At 42.3% G+C, this 26,597-nt stretch overlaps 1 protein-coding gene across 3 annotated transcripts in view; it reads right to left on the reverse strand.

Moving 5' to 3' along the window:
- The window catches only part of LOC122802746 (glycogenin-2-like), a 1,303,570-nt gene that overhangs the window by 1,015,404 nt on the left and 261,569 nt on the right, over window positions 1–26,597 (reverse strand). For all 3 annotated transcript variants that reach the window (XM_044072514.1, XM_044072513.1, XM_044072515.1), the window contains exon 5: window positions 6,356–6,482. In XM_044072514.1, coding sequence (XP_043928449.1) covers window positions 6,356–6,482 — 127 coding nt within the window. The remainder of the gene's footprint in view (window positions 1–6,355; window positions 6,483–26,597) is intronic.

The following is a 26,597-nucleotide window of genomic DNA, read 5'->3' on the forward strand; positions in this document are numbered from 1 at the left end:
GATCTCCAATGGCATATAATGCATCATCATGGAACGTGTAAATAAAGACACTGGCAGCCTTCTAAACACTGAACCCCACAGTTTGGTTTCGTGAAGGGCCAATCTTGCCTCCTGAACCTGACTGACTTATTCGAATCAGTCTCCAGAGCTGTGGATGAGGGTAAGGCAGACCACACAGCCTGTGTGTACCTTGCCAAGGCCTTCCAACACCACTCCCCCCACTCTGGAATCAAATAAACTTACTAAGCTGGGCATAAATCCCTACGTCACTCGATGGGTTGCCAACTGGCTTACTGACAGAACCCAGACTGTAAAAGAAGCAGACTCCAAATACAGCTCCAGACAAGTGGAGTATCTCAGGGTTCAGTCTTGGGACAGCTCTTGTTTGGCATCTATTTTTCTGAAGCACAGGCCAATACTAAGGGACTAGCTAACAAAGTTTGCAGAGGACTGCAAACTGGGAGCCATTAAAATATCCCCAAATGATGTTTATATTCTACAAAAGGGTCTTACAGAAATGGATGCTTGATGCTAGAGTCATGGGCTCAAGCTTAATGCCAAGAAATTAATAGTTAACCCCTTTGGGAATAACCATGTACCAATGAATTACCACATAGGTGGCAGTACACTCAACACCAAAAGTGTGATGAGAGACTGAGACAGGTGAGCAGTCTCACCTTCGATAACATCGCCACAACAGTCAGGAAATCCTGTGTGGCACACCATCACTTTAGGGTTTTTCATCCAGAAAAAAAGGAGGTCATTGTCCCACTGTACTCATCCCTCATTAGAGATGAGAAAAATTGCACAGGACACCAAGGATAATCGCAAGGCTTTCTTTGGTTGTCAGGAACCTGGGTGGGAATTCCCAGAAATGCTCAGAATTAGTCCAAAATGACAAAAAATGCACCGAACCCACAGACATTGCCAACATCCTAGCTGACAGGTTCAGCACAAACTTCTCCCCCCCCCCAATCAAAAGGGCAAATATCTATCCCAGCAGTGTGCTGCCCCCCTGACATCTCAGATGCTCAGGTAAGAGCCGCCCTCTCCAAAGCAAAAAACACAGCATCAATGGGACCAGATGGTGTCCCGGGCTGCGTCCTACATGAACTCCAAGAAGAGCTAAACCCAAACATAAAACTACTGTTCAATCTCAGCCTTACTACAGGATATGTACCCAAAGAGTGGCATACAGCAACAGTGGTCCCTCTCCACAAAGGTGGTGCCTCAACAGATCCTGGAAACTATCGCCCCATAAGCCTGACTAGCTTTGTCTGCAAAGCTATGGAAAGGATCATCATGGACCTCAAAGATATTAGGGACCTACAGACACTAGATCCTACCCAGTTCGGCTTTAAGGGCAGGTCCTGCCTCTTGAACCTGGTCGATTTCTCTGAAACAGGTCACCAAGGCCTTTGACAAGGGGAAGGTGATCCACACAGCCTACCTGGACCTCGCAAAAGCATTTGATACAATACCCCACTCTGGCATTATACATAAGCTCACCAGCTTAAATATAAACCCCTATGTCACTAGATGGGTTGCAAACTGGCTCAAAGATAGAACCCACATGGTTGGAGCCATGTCAGACTCCAAACCAGTTACAAGTGGTGTCCCACAAGGCTCAGTCTTGGGACCTCTCGTTTGGTATATATTTCTTGGAGGTACAGGCAAACATGGAAAGACTATGGCTGACCAAGTTCGCAGAGAACTGCAAACTGGGCGCCATAATAGACTCTCCAGCCGACAAAAGCATGCTCCAAAAGGGCCTCGGAAACAGACAACTGGTGCCAGAGCCATGGCCTCAAGCTAAACGCCAAAAAGTGTATAGTCATCCCCATGGCAAAAAAAAAAATGCCCACAAATTACCACATAGGTGGTAATCCATTATGTACAGAAGTAATTAGGGACCTGGGGACCCAAATTGATAGCAATCTCATTTGAGAACCACGTGGCCAAAGTGGTTAGAAAAACATTCATATAGCCCACCTAATCATGAAGGGATTCACATCTAGATCAGGGGAGGTCATCGTGCCTCTTTACTTATCAGGCCCATAATTGATTACAATGTCCCTTTTGGGATGTACCTTACCAGACACCTGCAGCAACTGGAAAGACCCCAAAAGTATCTCACCAAGAGGATCAAAGGGCTCAAACAGATGCCATATGCTGCCCTGTTAAAGAAACTCTAGCTCTACTCAATGGCATACCTCCTGCTCAGAGGCGATCTGTGCCAGACGTATAAAGCCATGCCCAACCCAGAATTGGACATGCTGCACCTCAGAAAATCCAAATCCCATCAAGCTACGTGCTCGAGAGACTTGAACCTCAGCACTGAAATAAATAGGACATGCTGGAGGGATAGATTCATAACCCAGAGGCTCCCTTCACTCTGGAGTGAAATCCCAGTCCAGGTTAGGCAGAGTCCCTCATTGACTCTCTTAAAGAGGAATCTTAATGAGTGGATGGGAGATCGTAGGTTTACCCTGGGTATAACTTGTGTCACTGTTAGACAGAGGCACAGTATACTAACCTCGAAAAAGGGCATAGCAAAATTAATTTAAAATGGGTGGCGAAAGCCAAACACACTGGCTAGGCTTATAAATGCCCTAGGGCAGATAGCCTAGTATGAACCTATGAACCTATTAGACCCATTAGTGTGTACAATGCCCTGTTTGATATGTACCTCAAGACATCTGCAACAGCTGGAAAGGCCGCAGAAATACTGCACTAAAAGAATCACAGACCTTAAGCAGATGCCCTATGCTGACAGTCTAAATAAACAGCTATACTCTGTGGCATATAGTCTACTTGGAGGCGATCTCTGCTCAACAGAAAAGGCCATGTCAAACCATGAGCTGTTGGACATGCTCCACTTAAAGTCCCAAACCCTCAGAGCCACACGCTCCAGGGATTTAAAACCTTATCACAATTAACAAAACATGCTGGAAGGATAGGTTCCTGACCCAGAAACTCCCCATACTCTGGAATAGACTGGGCTTTCGGATATTGGCAAAGGCTCTTGCTACCCCCATAGTGCCTTTTTTAGGCAAGGCTCAAATGACAAACCCACCTACATAGGTATCACAAGGGATAAGAAACTAAGTAATGCTACTCAACGCCAGAAGTCTAAACCTCAAGATGCACGCACTTGAAACTCTCCTTAGCATGGAGAACATAGATATCTGTGCAATAACAGAAACCTGGTTCAAGGCTCCCGAGATCACCCCAGCACTACCAGGTTATACCTCAATACCATGCTTTTCGGCCCCAAAACTTGGGCCGAACCACAAAAGGAGGGGGAGTATCAATATTCACAGATACCCACACCTCCAGGTTGGTGGCAGAGCACGAAGCAGAGACCATCCATGTGCAACAGTGGGTAAAACTGCCTTCCAGTTTATAGCCTGCTACAGACCACCCTCCCAAACCCAGGAACCCCACTTGGCCTTACTGAGAACACTGGAAAATATGAAGTGTTCTCCAAACACCATTATATTGGGCTACTTCAACTACCCAAACAGACTTGGAGCATTACTCTAGCTCCAACACCCTAGCCCAAAGGTTCCTAGAATTTATCAACTCAAATGCTATGGAACAACTTGTTACCACTCCCACAAGAGGGGAAAACATACTGGACCTGATCACCACCAACATGGGGACTTCTTGCTCCAGACCAGAAGTGTATCCCTCACTGGTAAGATCAGACCATAAACTAATCTCACTGGATATTTACATCCCAACCCCACCCCCTGCCCAGAAAACCAGTGAAAAACTTCTCTAAAGCAAATTTCACACTCCTCAAAACCAAGGTGGAATCCTTCAAAGCCCCCGAGCCTGTGGAAAATACGGCCCAGACCGCAGAATCCTTTAACGCATTCTATGAACACCTTCAGGAATGCATGGATCATGCAATCACAAATAAAACCAAGACCCAATCCTCCAAAGGCAGATGTCCTGTCTGGTGAACCCCAGCCATAAACAAACTATACAATAGAAGGAGAAAGCTACTACATGAGAGCAAAATCCCAAAAAGGGAAGGCATCTCTGATCAGTATTAGCAAAAAACTACGGGCACTCATAAAATCGTCCAAGGCCAGCTTTGAGAGAAATTGCACCGGACACTAAGGATAATCACAAGGCTTTCTTTAGTTATGTTAGTAACCTGGGTGGGAATTCCCAGATATGCTCAGAATTGGTCCAAAATGACAAGATACACCGAACCCACAGACATTGCCAACATGCTAGCTGACAGGTTCAGCGCAAACTTCTCCCCCCCCCCTCCCCACCAAAAGGGCAAATATCTATACCAGAGTGCTGCCCCCCTGACATCTCAGATGCCCAGGTAAGAGCCGCCCTCTCGAAAGCAAAAAAACACATCAATGGGACCAGATGGTGCCCCGGGCTGCGTCCTACATTAACTCCAAGAAGAGCTAAACCCAAACATAAAACTACTGTTCAATCTCAGCCTTACTACAGGATATGTACCCAAAGAGTGGCGTACAGCAACAGTGGTCCCTCTCCACAAAGGTGGTGCCTCAACTGAGCCTGGAAACTATCGCCCCATAAGCCTGACTAGCTTGGTCTGCAAAGCTATGGAAAGGATTCATGGACCTCAAAGTTACTGGGGGCCTACAGACACTGGATCCTACCCAGTTCGGCTTTAAGAGCAGATCCTGCCTCTTAAACCTGGTCGATTTCTTTGAAAGTCACCAAGGCCATTGACTAGGGGAAGGTGGTCCACACAGCCTACCTGGACCTCGCAAAAGCCTTTGATGCAATACCCCACTTGGGCATTATAGATAAGCTCACCAGCTTAAATATAAACCCCTATGTCACTAGATGGGTTGCAAACTGGCTGAAGGACAGATCTCACATGGTTAGAATTGCTGGAGCCATGTCAGACTCCAAACCAGTTGCAAGTGGCGTCCCACAAGGCTCAGTCCTGGGACTTCTCTTGTTCGGTATATATTTCTCAGAGGTACAGGCCAACACGGAAGGACTGTGGCTGACCAAGTTTGCAGATGACTGCAAACTGGGCGCCATAATAGACTCTCCAGCAGACACAAGCATCCCCCAAAAGGGCCTCAGAAACACAACTGGTGCCAGAGCCATGGCCTCAAGCTAAACACCAAAAAGTGTATAGTCATCCCCTTTGGCAAAAAGGTGCCCACAAATTACCACATAGGTGGTAATCCATCAAGTACGGAAGTAATTAGGGACCCAAGTTGACAGCAATCTCTCATTTGACAACCACGTGGCCAAAGTGGTTAGAAAAACATTTTTTTTATAGCCCACCTAATCATGTGCTGCCCTGTTAAAGAAACTCCAGCTCTACTCAGTGGCATACCGCCTGCTCAGAGGCAATCTGTGCCAGACGTATAAAGCCATGTCCAACCCAGAATTAATGGACATGCTGCACCTCAAAATCCAAATCCCATTGAGCCACACGCTAGTGAGACTTGAGCCTCAGCACTGAAATATAGGACATGCTGGAGGAACAAATTCATAACCCAGAGGCTCCCTTCACTCTGGAATAAAATCCCAGTCCAGGTTAGGCAGAGTCCCTCATTGACTCTCTTCAAGAGGAATCCTGAGTGGATGGGAGATTGTAGGTTTACCCCAGGTATCACTTCTGTGTCGCTGTTAGAGGCACAGTATACTAACCTCGAAAAAGGGCATAGCAAAATTAATTTAAAATGGGTGGCGAAAGCCAAACTCTGGCTAGGCTTATAAATGCCCTAGGGCAGATAGCCTAGTATGAACCATACATGTCAAGCAGAGTACCTCTTTGGCCCTCTTCAAAAAGAACCTTGACAATTGGATGGGAGATGAGGAATTCACCCCGGGGATCAAGTCAGTCGCCCTTCTAGACAGGGGTTCAAGGAAGTAAATATTGTGGGAAGAAATATCCGGGGAATTGTTTGGCTAGGCTTGTATAGGCCCTAGGGCAGATAGCCTAGCACCAACCTATGAACAGTTGCTGAAGCTAAAAGTTGCTAGGTTAAGAAATTAGAATTCTTAAGTCTAGCCCAGTCTGTTGCTTCATAGGGATGAATCATGCAATGAAAGCAAACATTAAAGGCACAGTGAACATATGAAGTTAATCTAATTTTTTTTCCATTGACAAAAGTCTTGCTTTCAATTTTCTTCATTGCAGCCGCTGAATTTTCAGTGTTCATACACTTGCACAGAGAGCTAAACTCCACAGGTTTATTTTTAAATACATTTAAATTTTAATTGGCAGGAAAGGTAATGTTTGAGTCACTACTTTTGAAAGATTTCAAACTATTAAAAAGCACAATTTAAAACACCCAAATAACTCAATTAGGAGTTTTTTGAAATTACTTACTGTCTAAAAGCTGGAAGGTAGGTGTACAGAAGACTGCTACCAAGATTATAGATGAATGGCAAATGTTTACCAATATCGCCAGTTGCCCAGTTGTTGAAGAAGCCATTCAGAAGACCTTGATCTCCTCCTGCAACAGAAATAACAAAATGTTACAAAGCAAAATATCTTGGCATGTATGTTGCACTGGTTACTTAACCTACCTAGAAGACGTGGACCTAAGTATTTTCAGACTCTGGTCTCCCCATCTCGTCCAGCCTGTGTGTGATATTTATTGTACAGCCTACAAGCAGAAGCTCTAGATGAACCTTTGACCAGCAGACCAATAACTGTCAAATATAGACTATGTGGCCAGAGTAAAATGAAAATCCTGGAATGCCAAGAAAGTTACCAGATGAGGAAGCCCTCTTCAAATTCTGCCTTTTGCTCTACCGGATCAATATTTCATTGTATAAAATTACTTTCATAGCTATGAAGCAAATTAAACCACCAAAAACTAAAGCTGATGTGCTATGCAAACATGTCATACGTGGGCATACATATGCATACATTAGGTCACAAAGGTCTCATAGGCAAGACAGAATGGTGACCATTCTACTACACAATGGCATTGCTTAAGAATTCCTAATGTCACCACATAGTAATCACTTTCATGTAAAGGTTTACTTTTTGGCTTCATTTGTTCACCAGATCTGTGTCCTCATGACAACCCCACCATCCAGGTGCCGGTAAGGCTTATCCATGAAGACCTATTAAACCCAAAGCAGCTTCCTATCACAGAACAGCATCTGTTACTACTAAACCTGCTGCAGTAGCTCAAGCTTTATGGGTTAAAACAGTGGGCCAGCTTTCAAATCTTCAGGGCACCTTCACGTCCAAACCATTTGTCAGCTAAAGCTAGTTTGTATGCCAAGTGCTTCAGAGCTTTCCTGCTACCAAAAAGTGCTCAACTTAATGGACACTGCTCCACTGCTGCATAGACAAGTTCAATCTAGAGGAAAAAAACGTCCATACTTTGATAGAAAAAAAAATCTTCTGTAAAGCTGATTTAGCTAAAAAGTGCTTTTAGTGACAGTCATGTAACTTTTGTATACAAACATGAACATGTTACTTTTATGGTAGAAATCTGAAACTTTAAACTTTTTTCCCCGTGGAAAAGGTTTTATATTATTTGATAAGCAAACAAGAACAATGCAGGACAACCTCTAGGTTTGTAGCGAAAACCACAGCAGGAAACGGATCGGAACCAACGTTTCTTTAGTAATCCAGTTTTTTTCAAATAGAGCCAGTAAAAACAAAAAGTTTCAATAGAGCCAAAAAAAAACAAGTATTACAGTTCTGTTCTTCACTCAAAAACATAACCACAAAAGAATAACTCCAGTAGATCAAGCGCTTTCGCCCGGGCTCTCCCGGGCTTTTTCAAGATAATTTTACTAAGCAACCTATATGCTTATATACCCCATGGTTGATTGTGTAATTATTTCATTAAGACTTTTCCAAGTGTTTCTATGTTTAAAGCTGTATTCCCTTCATAGGAATATTAAAAATGTTAACAATATTAAAAAATTATTAAAAAATGTCCTTTATGCAACGTATTTTATGTTCTTTAGCTCCCACCACTTATTGTGGAATGCTTTGTTTGTCCGGATTGTTTATATTTATGTATGTATTGTTTTTCAAACGGACTGCTTTTCTACAATAAGATGAATTTCTTTTCTTCTATTGTATTATGCTCATTGCATTTAGGTGGAAAGCCGTACTTGTAGGGATTAGTAATTAGCGATGTTTTGTCATCTCTTAACATTTGGTTTTACTGGTTTAATCGCTGATACATTGGCATTTTATGGATGTGTACTACGGTTTTTTTTGTTATTTATTAAGATTATTACATTAGTGCTGTTATTATTGTTAATTTTCGTATTTTCTACATTAAAGGAATTTATATGTTTGTTTTGAGATGTTAATTTGTACATCATAAATTAATTTACTATAATTATTATAAATAACTAAAAATATAACATTTATAAAATTTGTAACATTTATTTTTTATTTTTACTATATAAATGAACCATTAAGTAATTAATCATTGAATAAATAACTTATTACTTTTAATAAATAAATTAATTATTCAATTATTACATGATATAAAAACAATCAAAAGTTTTAAGAATAATAAAATTATTTTAAACTTGTTCTCCCTAGTATCTATGTTTGGATTTCTAATTCATTGTTGCTTTATTATAATTTTGCCCTTCTTTGTTTCAATACACTGCTTATACTAACATGCTCATTTAACCCTGGTGATTTTGCAGCATTTAATTTAATTTGCCATACTAATTCCCTATATTCCAGGGATGTTTCCCAGTCTCCCCCTCTGATATCATTTTTTACCTGTTCAAGCACTAAAAATTTTAAATTCATTTCTTTGCATATTAAAGAATGTTTGAAGAATGCATTTGTTTCTTTCTTTGTTTTTATTTCGTAGGAATGTTCATATACTCTTCTTTTTAACGTTAGTTCCGTTTTTCCTACATAAAAAGATAAACAATGCTGGCATATTCCTAAGTATATTATGCCCTTTGAATTACAATTGTAATGTCCTAGGGCATATAATCCCATACTTCTTGATTTTAAATATAATCCTATGTCATAAAGCATAAAAGCACATTGCTTGCAGGTTCCACATTTGTAGGTGCCTCTCATTAATTTTGTGTTGTTTAGGTTGTTGTTTATTTCTTTTTCAAAGAGATTTTTAAGGTCATTATTTCTCTTCCTTATAAAATTTGGTAATTTTGGAATCATTTTGTTAATCTCCAAGTTATTTGACAACACCGGCCAATATTTTGTAATAGCTTCCATTTCTTTACTGTCACTATTGAAGGTATATACAAATGCTTGTTTTTTATATTCTTCGTTGTTTTCAATTTCATTTGTATTGTTCATTAGTTTATTACCTAAAAGTGGGGCATATTTTTCATTTCTTTTCATTGAAATTTCATTAATTAAAACATTAATCAAGCTTAAAGGATAATTTTTCTCTAGAAAAAGAGTCTAAATATTCTATTTCAACTTGAAATAAGTTGTCTGTATTACAAATTCTTGATGCTCTAATTAGTTGGCCTTTAAGGATACTCTTTTAGGAAAAAGGGGTGGCTACTATCAAAGTGTAAAAACATGTTTGAATAAGTACTCTTTCTATAGATACTAGATTCAAAGTTATTAGTTTCATTATTTTTCATTAAATTAATGTCTAAGTAATGTAACTGATTAGAATTAATTTCATAGGTAAATTTTAAGAAGTTAATAGATCCATTAATGTAATCTATAAAACTTGTAAAATCATCGTAAGTACCTTTCCATAAAATGCATATATCGTCCAAAAATCTTTTATAGTGGACAATGTATTTGGCCCAATTTGATACAAAGATGCGTTTCAGTTCCCAATGGTGTAGGACCAGATTTGCATATGCTGATGCACACGGTGTACCCATGGACACACCCTTGTTTTGTTTAAAAAGTTCTCCATTAAAAATTATAAAATTTAAAATAATTCCCATAAATTCTACTAATAATTTAATGGTATCACCACTAAAATTTGTAAGCTTAACTAACATCTCATTAAACCATTCAAGTCCTATTTCGTGCGGGATACTTGGAAATAAATCAATAATATCAATAGTAATCAAACTGTGTTTCTGCAAAAAATTCCTTTTTTATTCCTTTTAAAAATTCCCATGAATCTTTGCAAATGCATTCTAATGATGTTATACATTTTTTGGTCATACTGACCATGTATTTGCCTAATGGCTCAGTAATGCCCTTAGCTCCCGCTACTATCGGCCTAAATTTTAAAGGTTGTAGGCCTTTGTGGACTTTTGGTATTCCAAAGATTATGGGGGTCAGTGGTTTTTGTACAAAGAGGTAATTAAAGAGCTGTTCATTTATTGCCCCTTGCAAAAGATGATCTTCTAAATTGTACTTAATTTTGCTGTAAGCTATGTTCCTTTCATTTATAGAAATTTGTGTATATTGTTCTGTCATGTAACATGTTGTGGATGTAAGTTTCGTAAACTTGTTGGTACATAAGGACTACCCCACCCCCTTTGTCCGTTTTCATCACCCTTATTTTCTCTTTTTTTTTTAAGAATGTTAGCAGCTTGTTGTATTCATCTGGGAAATTGCTAGATTCTTTATATTTGCTTTGTCTATTCAGCTTTCTGAACTCATTCTCCACCAATTCCTCATATATTTTCAGTGAAGGATGCAATGGAGGGTTAAATGTGCTTTTTCTGCAAAGTCTTTGTGTATTTTGCATGTTACCAAAATGAATGTTTAAGTTTAGTTGTCTCAAATAATTTTAAATCAATTATGGTGTTGGTAATATTAATAGAGGTATCAGGTACAAAGTGTAGTCCCTTTTTGAATAGTTCAAAAAATGTCTCATTAATTTCTACTTCTGTGTAACATTGTTAACATTTTTAATATTCCTATGAAGGGAATACAGCTTTAAGCATAGAAACACTTGGAAAAGTCTTAATGAAATAATTACACAATTAATCAACCATGGGGTATATAAGCATATAGGTTGCTTAGTAAAATTATCTTGAAAAAGCCTGGGAGAGCCCGGGCGAAAGCGCTTGATCTACTGGAGTTATTCTTTTGTGGTTACGTTTTTGAGTGAAGAACAGAACTGTAATACTTGTTTTTATTGGCTCTATTGAAACTTTGTTTTTACTGGCTATTTGAATAAAACTGGATTACTAAAGAAACGTTGGTTCCGATCCGTTTTTATATTATTTGGGTTAAGTGTTTAGAGTGCTTTTTATTGGAGTCTTGCAACTTGGATTTACTGACTGTTGCCAAGCTTCCCTGGGAATCTGGAGCCTTTCTTGGCTTAAACATGGAACAGCATACTGATTCCTTGGTATATCTTCTTCTGAACATTAAAGACTAACAGCCTTTGCACCCACACCAAACAAGTGACTCTGCCACAGGTGGACTGCTGTGGCCAAAGCTGGTTCCTCAGACCACTCATCTTTGATTCCTTCTGGTGTAATCCCTACAGCCATCAAGGACCAAGGATGGGGGTGGGGGTTTAGGCATCTGCAGTAGAGTGACTTTGACTGGCAAAGGAGAGCCACTTCTGTCCTGTGGGAAGGGGCAGGAAAAGACTGCTTAGCCAGAAAGCAGTGTCCATCCCTGAGGAAGATGGCAAAATGTGGATCAGTTTCTTCAGAAACTGCCATAAAAAATAAACAAAACTTGCAAGTCTTCAATATCACTTACCCAGGAGAAGAGTAATTTATTGGAATTTGTTCCACGTTTAGTGTAGACTCTACCTTTATTGGTTTCTAACAAAACAGATTAATTTTTTGAAGGGACTGAACCTCCGTGTGAAGGAAGAGATGTCTCCACAGATTTCTCATCAACATTCATAAGTCATCTCCTGAACTATTTCCAGAATTAATCAGTTGTTTCAATGGGAAAACAGTGATCTTCCTCAGGTTTCTCATGAAGTACAATCTGTTGCAACTAGAATTTCCAGAACCTACTCTTATTCCCTCCTGCTCAGTCTGCTTGACACTCAGTCTGCAATCTCCCTGACAGCAAGCCTTCTTGCCTCCAAAAAAACAGACCTTATAAAGTTCTTTTTACAAAATTTCAGGCAGCTATTGCAGTGAATTTTGTTGCTGAACATTTGGCGGATTCAAATCCTTCTTACAGGGATGGGAAGGTTTTTGATAAGTTTTGGAAAAAAATTCTTTTGTAATGCTTGTTTTTAAAATTCAGTCATGCTCATGTGTTGAATTTATGTTTGCCTCTTGTGAGAACAAGAGGAATATTTCATCAGATTCCTTGTGAAGGCTATGTATAATAGTCACTCTCAAATGACAGACCAATTGTTTGAAGTAACAGTATGACTGATACCACCTCCAGGTCTACCAGCACTGGAACAGTTATGAAATTTTGAATTACTCCTTGCAGACACTTTTGGACCACCTGCTGACAGGTTAAGTGTGAAAATAGACTGAAGCAGAGTCAAGGGATTTCAGACCATCTCCGTTTTAACAAAATTCTACCGCTCTACAACTTTCTTTAAAAAATATGGTCCAAGGCCAAACCTCTCAACCTGCAAGTGCAAGATATCTGGACAAAACCCAAAATAATGGAGGGACAAAGGCCCAAAATAATGGAGGGACAAAGGCCCAAAAATAGGAGGGACAAAGGCCCAAAAATAGGAGGGACAAAGGCCCAAAAATAGGAGGGACAAAGGCCCAAAAATAGGAGGGACAAAGGCCCTAAAATAGGAGGGACAAAGGCCCAAAAATAGGAGGGACAAAGGCCCAAAAATAGGAGGGACAAAGGCCCAAAAATAGGAGGGACAAAGGCCCAAAAATAGGAGGGACAAAGGCCCAAAAATAGGAATGACAAGTTGTGGTCCGATAAGCATAGAAAGTTAATATACCAAGAGGTTTTGCATTAGCATGCATTTTCTGAAGGAAATGCAGTCTGAAACTCAAATGTCTTGGTCATCAACCCTTAAATGATTTGCTAAAAACTGCAATTTTATGAGACAACTGAAAACAAGGGCAAAAATCTGGGCATTCTGCACAAGTCTGTACAGTTGAGAGTTATGTCCAAGGTTACTTGTTCTGAAAACTACACATGCAGTGAATGCAATGTTTTTACATTTAAGTGAAAAACTCAAGTAAAACAATGAACTGATTGGATAGGAAGGTGGGAGTGGGATTACATAGGTTCATAGATTCATAGGCAGGTACTAGGCTATTAGCCCAAGGGCCTATGTAAGCCTAGCCAACAAGGTTCCCTGGCTTACGCCACCCACAAAAATTAATTTCCTGTGCCCCTGTTGAACGGGGCCACAGAAGTGATCCTGGGGTGCATTTTCTTTTTCCCCATCCACTCAAGATTTTTCTTGAAGAGTGCTAATGAGGAACTTTGCTTGACATAGATGGGTAGCTTGTTCCAGAGTATAGGAAGTCTCGGACAGGAATTTATCCCTCCAGCATGTCCTTTTTATTGTGGTGACAAGGTTTACATCCCTAGAGTATGCAGCTCTGAGGGATTGGGATTTCTTTTGGTATAAGCATGTCCAACAGCTCTGGGTTTAACAGCTTTATACGTTGGGCAGAGATCAGGGTAGGCAATATGCTACAGAGTACAGCTGGAGTTTGAGACAGTCGGTGTAGGGTATCCATTTGAGGCTAGTAAATCCTCTGTGGTACTTCTGTGGCCTTTCCAGCTGTTGCAGATGTCTTGAACATTCCAAAAGGGACATTATATTCTATAATGGGTCTAATAAGTGCCAAGTAGACAGGAACAATGACCTTTTTCCTGGAAGAGAACCCTCTTGTGATTAGGTGTGCCACATAGGATTTCCCGACTACTGTGGTGATGTGATTACCACAGGAGAGACTACTGTCCACCTGGGTCCCAAGGTCTCAACACACATTCAGCATTAAGTAGACTGCTGTTTATGTGGTAGTTCATGGGTACAGAGTTTTTATCAAAGGGGATGACAATACACTTTCTGGCATTGAGCTTGAGACCATGCCTCTGACACCACCCATCTGTCTCAGTGAGGCGCTTCTGTCTAAATGTCCACAATATTTGTAGACTCTACTATGGCTCCCAGCTTGCAGACATCTGCAAATTTAATTAGCCAGAGGTCTTCTGTGTTAGCCTGTACTTCAGAGAAGTAGGTACCAAACAGGAGAGGTCCCAGGACTGAAACCTGTGGTACTCCACTTATCACTGGTTTGAAGTCAGATTTGGAGTCTGCAACTTTTACAGTGTGGGTTCTGTCAGTGAGCTAGTTGGCAACCCATCTTGTGACATAGGAATTTATACCTAGTTTAGCTATAATTCCAGAATGGGGGATGGTGTCGAAAGCCTTGGTGAGGTCAAGATAGGCTGTGTGAACCACCTTACCCTTGTCTAAGACTTTGGTGACTGCCTCGAACAAGTCAATCAGGTTCAGAAGACATGATCTGCCTTTCACAAGGCTGAACTGGGTGGGGTCCAGAGTTTGGAGATTACCAATGTGAGTTCCATGATGATACGTTCCATGGCCTTACAGACCAGGCTCGTTAGGCTAATAGGGCAAAAGTTCCCAGGAACAGTGGTGGCTCCCTCTGTGGAGTGGGATAACTATTGCTGTGCGCCATTCAGTGGGCACAAAGCCTGACTAGAGACCGATTGAACATGGTGCTTAGGTGGGGAGCAAGTTCGTTCTGAGGTTAGTGTAAAATGCAGCCTGGAATTATGTCTGGTCCCATGGATGCTGTGTTTTTGGTTTTAGAGTGCAGCCTTTACCTGCATAGATGTGATTACAGGGTCTCTGCATTCTTCATGTACAGATATGGGCCCTTTAGGTGGTAGCATGTACTATACAACCTGTAGTATAAGAACTGTGGTTAGGGGTTAAATAACAGTTTGATCTTGGCAGGGGTTTCAAGGTTCTTGTATGCCCTTTTCAGCTTATGTACACAAATGCACAAAATAATTCAGCAGACAATGGATGGAAGAACATACAGAAAATTTAAGATTTTTGGCTGGAAGTGTTGACATTTTTATACCCCAAGCAGACTAGAAGTTTTCGTTAAGTAGGAGAGAAATGTTTGAGGTGTGATGGGGAAACTAACTAGGAAAATGTTCTGAAGGTGTAATGAGTTGGCAGACTTTAAATTCCCTACAGAGTACTCTGTTAAATATTGGGTGCACAAATGGGTGTAACCAAGGATTTTTTTAGCTGGGATACAGGATTTGATTTCCTAGACATAGTAAGGCTAAGTTTAATTCTGGTGGTTGCAAATAAAATACTAGAAAATGGACTTCAGTCTGAACCACCTGTACTTTTAGTGACTATTGTAACAGTTTCCCACTTAAAGTTCTTTTATAGGTAGGAGCAAGTTACATAAATGAAACTGAATACATGCAGAATTGTTTTGTATGAGTAAGGTTTAAGGCAAGGCAGGAATTGAGTAATGTAATGATTGATTAACTGTATAAAAAATAATGTCCAACTATGGATTTAACAGTTTTCTTTTAGAGAAATGTTAGCTCACGTTTTAAGTAATGTAATACAACACATGTTAAGTGTACAGACTGTCAAGCAGATTAACATTCATTAATTGAAGACAAGCATATTAAGGATGAAGCCTAACTAAATTTATTCCGCAGGGTTTTGTACGGTGGATATTCCATTCTACGATATTGCTGCAGTCACTGTTGCAAAGCAGTACTTTCTACAGCTGGACATCAGCATTTTTACCAGCTTTGCAGATTTTAGATGCCAAATACTTATTTGCTGGAAATCGCAGTATGATAATATTCAGACTGTATGCAACTACTACTTGAATACCTCCAACTCAATTTTATGAAGCAAACGGCTAGGACACAAGTGCAGTGGACAATATATGCACTCCATTGGCCACTTCCTGCAACTGCACAACAAACCTTATGACTGTCATGAGTACAAAGCAAAGTTTCTTCAACACCATAGCCTTGTGTTATAGTTTCCAAAGGAAACTTGCATGTTGACCATAAGCTGCAATTCAAAATCCAGCCTAGAAAATAACTTTAGCACAACTAAAGATAAAACATTACAGAACTCAAATAGAAAAGGTGCAACAAGGTCAGCATAATTAGGACACAGGAAATTGATTCACTTTCAAGCTTAACTATAGTGATGAAAAAGTTTCATGTGTAAATGGGGGAATTTGAAAATTTAACGTAAAACAAAGGTTGGAGTTATTGTCGCTGAAGGAAATGGACAAGGGGAGAAAAGGGAACAGTATAAAAATGTTTCAGTGGGGTATGGGAAGACTGTGCAGAGTTTTATTTAAAAGGCTTAACTGTTAGAAAGTTTACTTCAACATTTCGATATTTGGGAACACAATACGAAGTACAACCATTTAAAAAAATTAAACTAGTACTTTTATTTCAAAGAAACATGGCAGTTTGACATATGAACAGCAAAATAAGACACTGACAGAATTCGGTACCAAAAGGATAAGCGAAGGCAGTTCCTTGAGAAAACAAGTACAACCTTTAGATTAACCAGTACCTGGGGAAAACTTCCTAGATCTATATAAGCAGTACGCACTCAAGTGGAACAGATGCCTTGACTGCTGTAATGTCACCAAAACAGATTACATGAAGCCAAAACACACTACATACACTTGAATCATATCATGGCATGCCTTCCTAAGGGCATTTGAGAGGTTACCATTTTATCAATTAGCAGACTACCTCCTGGATTCACATAATAGGTTTATTAGGCATGCAATGATTTAAAAATCATGTAATGGAATTGCCCACCATGTGCTTAACAGCAAACATGACTGAAGCAGTATGGATAGTGTACAGGGTTTCCCATCGTCACAATGAACGCAGTGTAAAATGTGAAGGGTACCTTGGAACTGCTCCACAACAACAGGCTATAAGAGCACTGTAAAGAAATGTGGTTTATGCACATTTGCCAACATTTTCATAATCGGGATAAGGCCCTGCGACTCAGACCCATGTTCAAGAACAGGCATGACAGCTGGAGTGGTAGGGTATATGGCTCACCCAGACAAGGGGAAGGAGGCAGCTTGTTTCACTTGAGCAACACCCAGTGAAAGCAGAGTAGTACATTTTGGGGAGGATGGTCCAGGGGGACATGCTGCGACTCCACAGCTGCATAGGTAATGCAGCAGTCACATAGGAAAACTCAGTCACCTCCCTCTAGACTGGCAGCTAGGCATACTTCAAAATTGCCTGAGGTTATGCAGAACTGCAGTGACCGGGGGAAGGACCATGCATGTCTGCAGGGATGATGGCTGTGAAACGCCTCACTCAGGGCATGAAGTGCAGATAAGATAGCACCATGGAACAATGAATATGCCAATTGGTTATGGGACTAGATTGCTGGCAGACATGGGAGGGGTAAGCAGCATCAAAATGCACAAAGCTGTTACGTGCAGAAGTGCCACTCCAGTTTTACCTCGTCCCACCTATGTTTCTGGGTGCCTGTGCCCCTCTGCCTCTGTTGCAATAAGTGTGCACAAACTGCCAGTTTATGCATAGTGCATATGGTAAGTATGCAAAAGTAACCTTGAGAAAGACTTGAAAAAGTTTGGTAAATGTAGCTCAAACTTAAAAATCTAGGAAATGCACGATTCCCTTTTGTGGAAAACCTTTAAGCTATCATTCATCCATGACCCCCCAACCCCACCCCGTTCCCTTGTTCCGAGTAGCATTTTCAGGGGAGGAAAGCTAATGAACATGCTTTTACACTGTAGCACTGACTTTTATAATTCCCTGTGCAGTTCAATATAAAATAATTGAATGCACCTAAGAAATGGTCCAATACCTGCTTCTGCAAGGTGTTCACTCTTCATTTCGCTTGTAGTGTTTACACCTCCAATACTATATAGGTTTACTCAAGCACAGGATAAGGAGTTTTCTACACTGATTTGTGTTGTATAAAATGTTGCAACATGCTGCGAAATTGGGGTCATAATACCGGGAGGGCTTAGGCTCTGGAATACTGGGGCTTATCCTATGAAGGGTGAATCAAGCATTCTGTGCTGTTTTATGTTTAACATCCTATTATCCAATGTAATCCATGTCTAATACACTTTCCCTTAAGGTACGGTTAATAAATCCTAAATTAGGAGGGAAAGAAAAAAGTTATGTTCTTACCATAACGTTCCATCTGAGTAGACTTCATTCATTCTGCACATATGGGTATACGGATCAGAGCTGGCAAAACTTTTCAAGCATCAGCTCCGAGCCCCTCCCTTACCTATATTACATCACTTCTTCCTATCCCCAGATCAAGTTTGCTGACAAATGGCAACAATCACAATCTGAAACAGGAAAAACCTGAAAGTGAGGGGGAAGGAGGGAGGGAAGGTGCAGAAGAATGAAGTCTACTACTCAGATGGAACGTTATGGTAAGAACATAAACTTTATCTGAAGTAGTTGACTTCATTCATTCTGCACATATGGGACAGAGTCCCCAGCTAGAATTCCTGGGATGCCCTTATGGAAGGATATTAGAGCACCGCAGAGCCAAAGGATGCTCTCCCTCTAAATAACATCCAATTTATAATGAGAAATGTGTGCAAACTGGCCCACGTTGCTGCCACACAGATATCATCCAATAGAACATTGACCAGAAAGCTGCAGAAGTGGCCAGTGCTCTAGTGGAATGAGCCTTCAATACACCAGGAGGAGATAAACCTTTGTCCTTATAAACCTGTCCAATACAGAGTGATCCACCTTGCTAAGGACACTTTCAAAACAGCTTTGCCCAAAAATGGTTTTGAAAGAAACAATTGATCAGACTTCCGGAAGGGTTTAGTCCTATGGAGGTAAAAACGAAGCAGTCTATGGATATCTAATAAATGAAGCTTACATTCACCTCTATTTTCGATATTTGGGAAGACTGGAAAATTTAGACAGATTAATATTGGCTGCTGAGGACACCTTGGGAAGAAAAGAAGGGTTTGTATGCAGCGAAACCCTAACCTTGTGGAAAACCAAATGGGGGGGCAAGGAGAAGGCCTGCAACAAACTCTTGTCTGACGTAATGGCAACCAAGAAGGCGGTCTTCCACGACAAAAACTGGAACTGACCCAGCTGGTTCGAAGGGGGGACAGGTCAAAGCCTGAAGGTCTAAAGTCAGATCCCAGGGGGGCACCGTTTAACTGGTGGTCGCAATAAAAAGTGCCCTTCAGAAAAGCTTTACACAATTTGGCAGAAGCCAGAGCAACCTTTTCACCCACATGAAAATTGGAGATGGCAGCCAGCTGAACTTTGATAGCAGAAGCACTTGCGCCTGATCGAAAAAAATTGGCCAGAAAATCCAGTATGACCGGAACAGGGGCTGTAAATTGATTCAGATTGCACCGTGAGGCCCAAACGCAAAAATGTCTCCCCTTGCTATTGTAGAGTTTCCTAGTGGAGGCATTAAGAGAAGCTACCAGAATATTCTTAACAGGGAGACGAGAGTCCAGGAGTCCTGATCATGGGAACTGGAGCAGCCACAGTCAGCTTGAGACTGTCCAGGTTGGGCAGGGGCAAGCCAGACTGGTGAGAAATCAGATCCGGGCATGGATCTAGAGTCCATGGAGGAGCCAACAGGTGAGACCATAGGAAGGGAAACCACACTTGACGAGGCCAGAAGGGAGCTATGAGAATGCCTTTGCACTGCAGCCGGCAAGCTCTCTGAAGGAACTTGGGAATAAGAGGTAACAGGGGATAAGCATATAGTAGCCCAGGAGGCCAAGCATGGACTAAAGCGTCCCTGGGGACATCCCCCAGAGGGTGGATCAGAGCGAAGTTGCTGCACTTCGCATTGAAAAGAGATGTGAAGAGATCACAGCAAGGTTTAACCCAAACACGGAAGATCTTCTCTGCCACTTATTGTTTGAGACCACTCGTAAGGCAGAAGGATTGCCTGCTGAGACTGTCCGCTAGAATGTTTGAGCGTCCCGGGATGTGCGTTGCTATGAGAAACTGGCTGGTGGATATGGTCCACTCCCAAACCCTCATGGCCTCGTGACAAAGGGGGTAGGATCGGGTCCCTCCCAGTTTTACATACCAGGACTAGACATTTTGTCTGACTGAATGGCTACCATCCCCGGAGGTAGGACAGGGTGAAAGGCTTTCAATGCAAAAGCACCGCCCTCATCTCTAGGACATTGGTGTGTAGCTTGGTCTCTGGAGGGGACCACGTGTCCTGGACAGTCCTTCCCAGGAAGTGCCCCCCCCCACCAGAGCTGGGAAGCATCTGTGGTCACCATGGCTTGAGCTGGAGGGGCTAGAAAGCTGTGCCCTGTGAAAATGTCCACTGACTGAAGCCACCACTGGAGTGACATTCGGCATGTCTGATTTATCCGGATGTGGAAATTCATCGGAACGTCTAGACAGGACCACTGAACTGCTAGATTCCACTGAAGGACTCATGTGAAGACGTGCAAGAGGGAGGATAGAGATTGCAGGTGCCATCGAACGCAGGGCCCTGAGAACAATTGCTGCTGTGACTAGAGTGATCCAAGATAGCCGGATACATGGAGTCAGTTTCTATCCTTTCAGGGGTGAGAAATCTTGGACTGAATTGAATCCAACCGTGCCCCGATGAGGTCTGATCTGAACTGGAGCCAGGTGGGACTTTATATTGATAGTGATGCCTAACTTGGGAGCCAGACCGAGGAAGTAGTGTCTCACAAGAGACGTTTGGTGGATGCAGTAAAGAGCCAGTAGTCTAGGTAGGGGAATACCTGAATGCCCTGAAGTCTCAGGTGAGCCGCTACGACCCCCATAACCTTGGTGAACACCCTGGGGGCTGTGGTGAGACCAAAGGGTAGGGCTCGGAATTGAAAATGACTGGCCCCTAGCCGGAAGTGTAGAAACTTCCTGGAGCTCCTGTGGACCGTGATGTGATAGTGTCCTGGAGGTCTAACGAGCACATCGTCGCATTCTCTCAGAAACGCTAGAATGGACTGTAGTGACCATCTGGAATTTGTTTCAATGACAGGTTGAGGATACAGGTCCAGAATGGGCCCGAGGTCCCCCATCTTCTTTGGCACTAAAAAGAACCTGGAGTAGATGCCTGATCCAGACTGATCTGGGGGGACCGGCTCGATGGCTCGTTTGTGCAGCAGCATCAAAACCTGTAAGGCTACAGCCTCCCTGTGAGCGGGTGGAACATCTGGAAGGTGTGCTGGGGTTATGGGACATGAAATGAAGGGGATAGAATATCCTCTGGATATGATGCTTTACACCCAGTGGTCTGCAGTAATGGACTCCCATGCCACTGGATGCAAGGAAAATCTTCCCCAGACTGCTTCCAGAGTAGAGCAGCCGGGCAACCCCTCAGGACTGCTGTGCGGGTCTGTCGGAAAAAGGTTGCCTAGACCTGAAGTTTCTGGGACCCCCCTCTGCCTCTGGGACAATGTTGGTCTTGTCCCCCTCTGCCTCTGGGGGACGAGTATTCCTGAGTGTCACGAAAGGACCGATTTCCAGAACCACATCTTTTGCCCCTTTTGGTTCCTGAAATAGGACCTCTGGGGGGTTAGAGAAGCCGATTCAGACAGCTGACAGTCTTTCCATCCTCACTCTGGATTAGTGCATCGCGTACAGTCTTTCCAAAGAGATTATCAAAAGGGGCGTTGAGACACCTTAAAGGGGTCCCCAAATTGACACAGGCTGATCCAGGCATGACTCCTCAAGGCAACACCTGTACCAGCAGCTCCCTCAGTAGCATGAGAGGAGATGCATAGAGGTATTTGTCACCTATTTCAGTGTAGTCATCTTCACAGTGAAAGACTGCTTGTCCCGTTGCGACAGACTCCGGGGAGAAGGGAGGAAAAAAAGGGAAAGGTATTCACTCAACTAGCACAAAAAGACCAAAAAACCTTACCACCATGCTTACAGCTCAGACCACGATGCTGACTCAGAGCGGCAAACGAGATCTGGGGATAGATAGGAGGAAGTAATATAGGTAAGGGAGGGAGGCTTTGAGCTCGGAGCCGATGCTTGAAAACTTTTGCCAGCTCTGATCCAAATCGGATCCTTATACCCATATGTGCAGAATGAATGAACTCAACTACTTCAGATTGTCCAGTAAACACGAGCTACATCCAACCTCATGAAGTTGCTCCTCACCCATTTCACAGCCATCTCTATCTGGAACCCTTCCAGTGCTCACTATCACTGTCTTGAGCAGTGGGTTTTAAGACCTTGACGGTCCGAGTATTAAGGGTACTTGCTACAGTTATACAAGCTGGCCAACCATCAGCTGGTTATTCACCTCCCACAGCTCACTTCACACTGAAGGGGCAGATCATAACTTCATTTTCTGTCCCCCAGGTTCAGATCCAGCACTATGCAACCCAGGGAGCCTGGCCACATCAATAAATTAAGAAAATTAATTTTTATAGCAAACAGAAAAGTTTTTCCTGCTCTCAGCATAGTCTGCATCCTGTTAGGATCCAGCCACAGAAACAAATGCATGCAAAGCTAAGAGCAAGATTTGACTTCACAGCTGGGAGGGCATATTAAACTAATGGAACCTTTGCAGATACAAGAATGCATTAGCATTAGGAATGGGGCTAGCTGAATGAAGAATGCACTGCCATTCTTTGCCAGTACAGAGCTATATTTTGCTATATAGCCGCGGTGGTACGGCGGTAGCATTGTTCACAGCAAGAGGTTCTCCCACTGGATTCTCGGTGTGGCTTGGGAATGCCTTGGGTGGAGTCTGCATGTCCTCCACGTGGTTGGGTAGCATTCATAAGACATGCATGCGTAAATGGGTGTACCTTCGTTGAAGGCTGGGCATCGAGCTGGTACCTCGGCATTTCGTAAAAATCATTAGCGGACCAGAGTTCTGCTGTGGTCACCCCTTACTGGGAAAAGGTCAAAAAGAAACTGCTATATTTTGCTGTGAGCAGCTGTATGCACACAAAATGCTCAGGGTAGAGGGTAGTTTAGACTTCCTCAAACCCTGTACCTTGGTACAGGAGGCAAGACCCTTAACCCTGTACAATTACCAGACCCTTTAGTAAATCAAAGATTACAGTCAGAATTAGTTGAAATGTTCTGAAATTCATACTTGTCATTACTAGCTCACTTGTTTTAATGCTTACTGGAAAATGTGCAAAGCTACAAATTTAAAATGCACCCTAACAAATGAAGTACATAACATTTATCCATACATGGTGCTGAAAATTATTTGCATGGAGTGTAAACTGCCCAATGACCAAGGTAAACAATCTGCCACTGGCCAAGTTAATCTTCAACAATATCCACCCCAGCTGAGAAGCATCAGGGGTCACTTGGGACATTGGGGGTGGTACAAAGGGTCAGCCCAGATGAATATCTGAATGGATCTACCAATGGATGTTTGCAAATCTAAGTAAGCTTGACTGCAAGGGATAGGGGTTGATGAATGGACCCCTGAACAGCTACAGTCCATTGAGCAAACAAGGAAATGTACCAATGGAAGTAATACAATGGCTGCTGCCATGGAACCTGGTACTTGAAGCACTGATCTTGAAGATCGGTGGGAAAAAAGTACATGACATTGACTTCTGATACTGGAAATGCAATGAGGTGGTAGGAATGCTACCTGTGCTGTCATATCTAGAAGTGTACCAATGAACTCCAGCCTCCGGACTGTTAACTGTACCAAATCAAACTTGTTATACCCAATCACTTGCAAGTCTGGAGTAAATAGTCCCTGGCATGCAGGAGGAGATGCCTGGAGAGGGTGGCAAGGAGCCAGTCATCTAATCCTTTTAGTCTCAAGTGAGCTTCCACCACTGCCATACATTTGAGTAACACCCTGGGGGCTGTGGCGAGTCCAAAGGGTAGGGCTCTGAATTAACGACTAGCTCCCAGCCAAAAGCATAAAAGCCTTCAAGAGACTATTTAGATATGCTAGTATGTGTCCTGAAGATCTATTGAGCACATCAATTTGTCCTTTGAACAGGTAGGGTGGACTGAGTCAGGTCCATTCAGAACTTTGACTTCATACTGATTCAAACTGCTTGGACCCAAAATCCGCCAGATGTCCCCTGTATTCTTGGGCACTAAAGCATGAATCTGTTCCAAATCCTATTAGGTCTGGTGGGACCATTTGGATGACTTTGTAACAGCTTGTGTGTTTCTTCTGCTGCCTTCCTTTGGGTAGGACATCAGGAAGCTTCCTTTTGCAGGTAGGGTGAAGAACACTGGTATGCAATAACCTCTCTATACAATTCTTAGCACCCATGAATCGTGCATACTTGTCCAGGTGTCTGGGTGCAAGGACAGTCAGCCACAACTGCCTCCAGAGCTGGTCAGCCAGCACTTCAGCAGTGCTGAGGTAAAACATCCCAGAACCCCTGATTCTGTGGGCCTCCTCTTCCATTAAAATTTCTTCCTTTGCCTCTAGAAAAATTACTGCGTGTGGGTCTTGGATAGGTCCCAGACATTTTTTTAAAGCCACATCCTACTGCCCCAATGATTCTTTGAGAAAGTTTTAAAGGTAGAAAGATCATGGCAGACCGTCTTTCCATCCTTTTTGCTGAAGGTGTCTTTTACTGAAGGCCATGAAATGAGGCGTGGATAAAGGACATCTTTAAAAGGCTCCTGAAAGTCACAGCCACAACCAGGCACATCTCCTTATGGCAATGCCTGAACCAGCTGCTAGTGAGGTGGCTTCAGGTGTGCGAGATCAACCTCACTGAAGCATTTGATTAAGAATAAGAGTGGCTGGTTGAGAGGACATTCTTTTGAAATCCTCTGCAGACATGAATTCAGTATTTGATTACTAGACTTGAGTGTAGTGACCAAGGAGTTAAGTGTAACAGGTAGTTTAGTGACCTCAGGGCAAAATTTGCCATGGCAAAGACTTGTTTCCAAAACTGTTCATCTATTCTGCTAGGTCTTTGAGGTCTTCCATCACCACCACCACATCAACCAGGACTCATTTGCTCCACTGGCATCGGTCTTTTGGAGGGGATAAGAATTTCAGGTTTCTATGCAATCTGTTTGCCTGTATCCAGTTCCTTCATAAGCCTGGTGAGAAACATCAATGAGTTAATCTGCCAGGGGATAAACCTAGGACATACATGGGCCAGAAACCAAGTGCTTCCAAAAGTAAAAATTCAAGAGAAGAATTTTCAGAAGACTAGCCACCATTTTGTCAAAGGATCTTTAAAACCTCTCCAAAGGAGGTGTCATCTGGTGGCAATCTGGGGGGACCCTTCAGGACAAATCAGGAAACCAAAGGTGAATTCCTCAACCGGAATTGGACACTTGTTGGAACTGGGTTCTCTGTATAATAGGTCTGATCACCTCAGAGTTTGAAACAGAAGGAACAAGGATAGCATCTGAAAGAGAAGGCAGTTCTCTGGACAGAGAAAAAAGTCCTTTCCACATCCTTAAAAGCAGATGAACCTGGGGAGACCTGAACCAGGTGAGCTGGAGCACAGGCTCCCAGCGAAGCTATGTCCTGACCAACCCTGGATCCATGACCAGAGGATGGAACCTGACCTGAACCATCTAGAACAGAAGCTCAGAGGGGCAGAGACTGATCCAACATGGAAGTTATTCCTAGCCCACAGATCCAATGCAGACACAGGCTCAGAGACCCATTCCAATGGCACTGGAGCAGAATCAGTGAGGGACACTGTCAAAGAAATCTTAGGATCATACTCCAAACCTCTTGCGGATTTCAGATCCTGGGACTAACAGCTAGACAGCTCAGAGGAGGAGAGAACACTGAAGTAGGAAAGCTCATGGATCCAATAGTTGAGAGTATGACCAACACCCCCTCCCCCCAAATCTGGATCAGAGCTCATTTTTGCATCATCCTAGCCACTTCTGATAAACTTTTGGAGGACCTGTGGGATGTGGAGGTCTGGAATTTCTTTGGTGTTTTAACAAAAGGGATCACAAATTAAGATGCAGGCTTAATTGTATACTCTGGTGCAGGACCACTCTGATGAACCAGGTTTCAGATCCAGGATGTAGGATCTGAAGATGCACCACAGCACTGGCAGATATGATTATAGGAGCTACAGATTTCAAGTCAAAACATTTTGTAACCAAAGTCCAGGTTTTGGGGGTCTGACTCAGTTGGATCTGAAATTGTACATCTTTTGTAAGGTGGTTCTGATGAAGCCCTGGGGGACTTCAGTGAGAAACATTTTCTTAAATTCCACAAAACGGATTTACACATTTTAGAAGGGGCTTGAGCACCAAATATGTAGTAGAATCAGGGAGAAGACCCTTTATCAATGATTGTCGGCTAAGGCCAGGGGATTAAAGGTGGAACAAACTGAACAGTTTGTATCTAGATGAGATCAGAGGCAATAAAACACTCCTTTGTGGACATCTGAATTCAGAACCTTATGCCTGTAAATACATTTTATGTAGCCAGTTTATCATGATTACAAGGTTCAAACGAAAAGGCACAAACTAGTGTAAAAACCACAGCAGACTTAACCACATTGCAAAACTCCTCCAGGCAAGGTTTAATTTAACTAAACTAATATAGACCAAAATAATAAAACCAGCACTTCTCATCTGATTAAGTTTCAAATAAGGAGACAAAAGCGCTTATGTTTTTGTTTGGTTTATATTAGTTGATTTAAACCTTGTCTGGAGGAGTTTTGTAGTGTGGTCAAATCCATTTTTATACAATACAAGGTCAAAATAAAGACCAAAAAGCAATATA

Source organism: Protopterus annectens, chromosome 5.part0, assembly GCF_019279795.1.
Source record: "Protopterus annectens isolate FY-2018-M chromosome 5.part0, PAN1.0, whole genome shotgun sequence".
NCBI classification, from domain to species: Eukaryota; Metazoa; Chordata; order Ceratodontiformes; family Protopteridae; genus Protopterus; species Protopterus annectens.